Source organism: Lactuca saligna, chromosome 8 (genome assembly GCF_052625555.1).
Source record: "Lactuca saligna cultivar CGN05327 chromosome 8, ASM5262555v1, whole genome shotgun sequence".
Taxonomy (NCBI): Eukaryota; Viridiplantae; Streptophyta; class Magnoliopsida; order Asterales; family Asteraceae; genus Lactuca; species Lactuca saligna.
Genome location: NC_136424.1, coordinates 126,773,062 through 126,776,615, shown reverse-complemented (window position 1 = coordinate 126,776,615; position 3,554 = coordinate 126,773,062). Strand labels below are relative to the sequence as shown.

Here is a 3,554-nt window from a genome sequence, read left to right as displayed (position 1 = left end):
TTTTTTTATTGAAAAAAGTATGAAATTTTATATAATATGAAGAGTAGAAGATAATGGTTTAAAAAGATTGGGTAAAAAGTGCTGTATTTATAGTAAAAAAAAAGGAGTAAATTTTTTTTATTTATATTAAAGGTGACCGTATGTCGACGGTGGGATTCTACTTCATCGTTACGGCAGGAATTGCAATAACAAGAAGACAGGTCATTGTGCTCTATGTTACGACGCCGTTATGGCCTGTCCACATGAACTATATAACACTTGGATACTATCACAATTTATTTTGTTCAACACTATCACAATTGGCAAAGATCTGCTCCATATCCGTGGCCCAATTCCAAGTCATCTCCGGCTTTAACTTCCATGATCCTTAATTGGGTGGTCTGTGACTAATGAATGCCTCTAAACACCATCACTTCTTGATGTATTGAAAAGTTTCAAAATTTCCTTTCATAAGTTCTAGCTTTTTTCCCGACTTCCTTACACTACTGCGTGTCCTCACCATCGTACTTATGTACATAAAAGTCGGCTCAATATACAACAAAACACGCATAAAAAAATGTTAGGGCATATAATACACTGATTAATATAAAATTAGTAATTTTGTAGAAAGATAGGTCTGCTTCTACTTCCCCAAATAGCTACCAGACAATCACTCAGAATGCATATACTACCTAGCTAAAACTCGGTTAATTAGTAGATTCTTATAAACCCAATTTAGTAAAGCTAATACTTTGATACAAGTTGTGACATCCCACCAACTAGGCCCAATTCGAATATATGTTTATGCTTCAACTATAATTATTATAAAAATATTGCAAAGGAAAATCCTCTGCTTTCAAACATTGGCTTAAAAACAATGTTTAGGAAATAGTAGAAAACTACAAGGGATGCCTTAAATCTTAATATGAAATAATTTTTGGAATTAATTTGCAAAAAACAAAGAAATAACAATATTATTGTTTTTATATGAATCAATGCAGTCACACACTTGAAAGTTGAAATCATAAAAATAAATAAAACAATTATAATTAATTAAATATTTCATTATCAAAGGCTTATTATTAATTGAGAATTAATAATAGTGTTTGAGCTTATATTTACTACAGCTTATATGACAAACTAAAAAAGTTTCGTGCCAAAAATTGTGTTACCATGGGCTTCTCAATTAGTATTTCTTACCCATTGGCCCACATTCTACAAAACCCAGATCCATATTTACCAGTCGCCGGGCAAGTGTAACATGGTGGGAAGAAACGGCGTCAAGTGATACCTCGCATCCAGTCCACCAGTCTTCCAGTTCATTCCTTATTCCGGCATCCAAAGGTATACATATCATGGAATTCTAAAACTTTAATCTGAGTACATGAAAGTAGCAAATTTTCGTTCTGTGCTGTTGCAATGGTCTAACCCTTTCAATTGATGATTTAGGGTTTATGTGTTTCGGTTTTAGGAATTTATAACGATTAATCTACCGAAGTGTCATTATGTTCGTGCACTTTTTATATGTTCAAATTTGCTTCCTGTGAATGATGCTGCCGCAGTTAATCGGAGGAAATCTGTTAGTAAACGATTGCTATGTGCCGAAGATTCATTCATCTTATCGAAAATCATGAACTTGCGTTTTTGTTATCGGAATAATTTCACTCACACAGGAAAGTAATAAAACGGTTTGAAATCAAAGCCAATCAAAACCTTACTAGTTTAGAAGTTTAAATATTGTAACTTTCATGAAGTAAGAGATCAGTTTGCAATTAGTTATGGAAGAACACTTTGTTTGTGTCCAAGCAATAATGTAGAGATCAACTAAAGTCTGAACAAACTACTGCCTGTGGATTTTCACACATCTGAAATCTGAATCAAGTCATTAGTCCTCTGTATCTTAATTTGAAAGATAATCGTGACTTCTGGATTTGTGATAGTTAAACTACTATTCGACTTATGAACCTTGTCTTCCTTTTTGATTATTTGAAAGTTGAAATTGTTGTTTTGATTTAGATTAATATTAGTTGGACTTTAGAATTTAAACAGTTTTATGCTTTAGGGATTGTGCTAATTTTGGTCATTCCAGCAATTGACATGTACTTTGAACAATTCTTATAGTGTTTGAATTTGGACTTTTTATTGCTTATGCTGAATAGTTGCAATGAGCACAGAGGAGTTGTCCAAGAAAAATTCCCACTCTGAGTTAGTGAAGTTGAATTCAGCTTTTAAACTGGTATGCACTTAATTTTCCAATTCTATATACTAATCAAATATTCTGTCATTGCCATTTTTTGCATTTAAGCTATTTTTTTTATGTTAGTATTTGTTTTTTTTGTGTAGGCTGAAAAATGGGTTAATAACATGACTAGAACTACAGACGAAAAATCAACTCGAGTTGTTTTAGAGGCTCGACCTCCTGGGTTAGTATTGAGTTCAAATTTTTTATTCCCTTTAATGTCTTTTCTTAAAAAAAAATCTATTTAGATAATCATAAAAGCGAACAAAATGGAGGATGATTTTTAACAAAATCTCCATCTTTTTGACTTTTTACAAAAATGACCACATACAATGGGACCACCGTGAAATCATTTTTCTCTGTGAAGCTACTCTTTGAATGGTTCCCAAACGCCAAAACAAAAAAAAAAAAACACTTCATGTACTTTTTATAAGATTTTTATTTTAAAATTTTGTGAACTACAAAGATTTTTCATCTTTGATGTTTTATTGTTTGTTGTGGGGACCATTCTGGTCATTTTTGTTTATTTTTTATTAGTAATATTAATTAATTAATTATTTTTTTAAAAATAGGTTAGGAATCGGTGCGGTGGTTCCCCGTCAACAGAAAGTTGGACTGTCGAATGATCCTGTTGAAAGAAAATTGCATTCTCAATTAGACGCACAAAAGCGGAAATTTGCAAAAATGGCTGAGGAATCTCAACCCACAAATAAAGATGATGAGAGTAGTGATGAAGATGATGAACCTCAAAGTAGAACTCAAGCATTTGTTAAAAAGAAAATGACGGTTTTGCCCTCGTCAAGTCAAAAAAACTAGTAAATGTAATCTTTTTTGTATTACCTTAAATTGAATGAATATTTTAGGGTCAAAACTGCTTCCGAATTAGCAACAAGCACAGCTGCCTCTTCCCCACACCCAATATTCTAATATGGTCCCATTTGCAAAGTTTGTACTTATTTATTTATTTTTCCTCTTTCACTGGATTTTTTTTTATCAGGTTGTCTTTATATAAGTGATGGATTTGATGGTTGGTGACCATTCATCTCTCTCAATAATTGATTTGAATTTTAATTCATGAGTTTTTTTAAATGATTTAATAAAATTTGTTTTTGGGATGTGAAATTATTTAATGGAATGTTATGGTTGCTTTGAAAGAAAATAGTGGAAATGGTAAATAGGAAATGATTACTATTTTGTTTGGGAGGAGAATGTACAATGCATGACTAAAGCTGGAATTGAAGCGATAAGGTGCAGTCAAAGTTGTTCATAGAAAAAAGTGTAGTCAGGGTGTTGTGTGTGACTAAAGTGAAACTTTAAAAGAATTATGTGGTCAGGT

General features: G+C 32.0%; 1 protein-coding gene across 2 annotated transcripts; it reads left to right on the top strand.

The window, feature by feature from the left end:
• The first annotated feature begins 1,189 nt into the window (after positions 1 to 1,189).
• LOC145008386 (uncharacterized) lies at positions 1,190 to 3,211 on the top strand. Of its 2 annotated transcripts, none has more exons than XM_078967008.1 (4): positions 1,190 to 1,323; positions 2,139 to 2,215; positions 2,323 to 2,402; positions 2,791 to 3,211. In XM_078967008.1, the coding sequence occupies exons 2-4, from the start codon at positions 2,144 to 2,146 to the stop codon at positions 3,032 to 3,034; spliced, it is 396 nt and encodes a 131-aa protein (XP_078823134.1). In that variant the 5' UTR covers positions 1,190 to 1,323; positions 2,139 to 2,143; the 3' UTR covers positions 3,035 to 3,211. The 2 variants fall into 2 exon arrangements, with proteins under 2 accessions (XP_078823134.1, XP_078823135.1); XM_078967009.1 differs by having other exon boundaries at positions 1,193 to 1,323; positions 2,101 to 2,215.
• Positions 3,212 to 3,554: the final 343 nt, after the last annotated feature.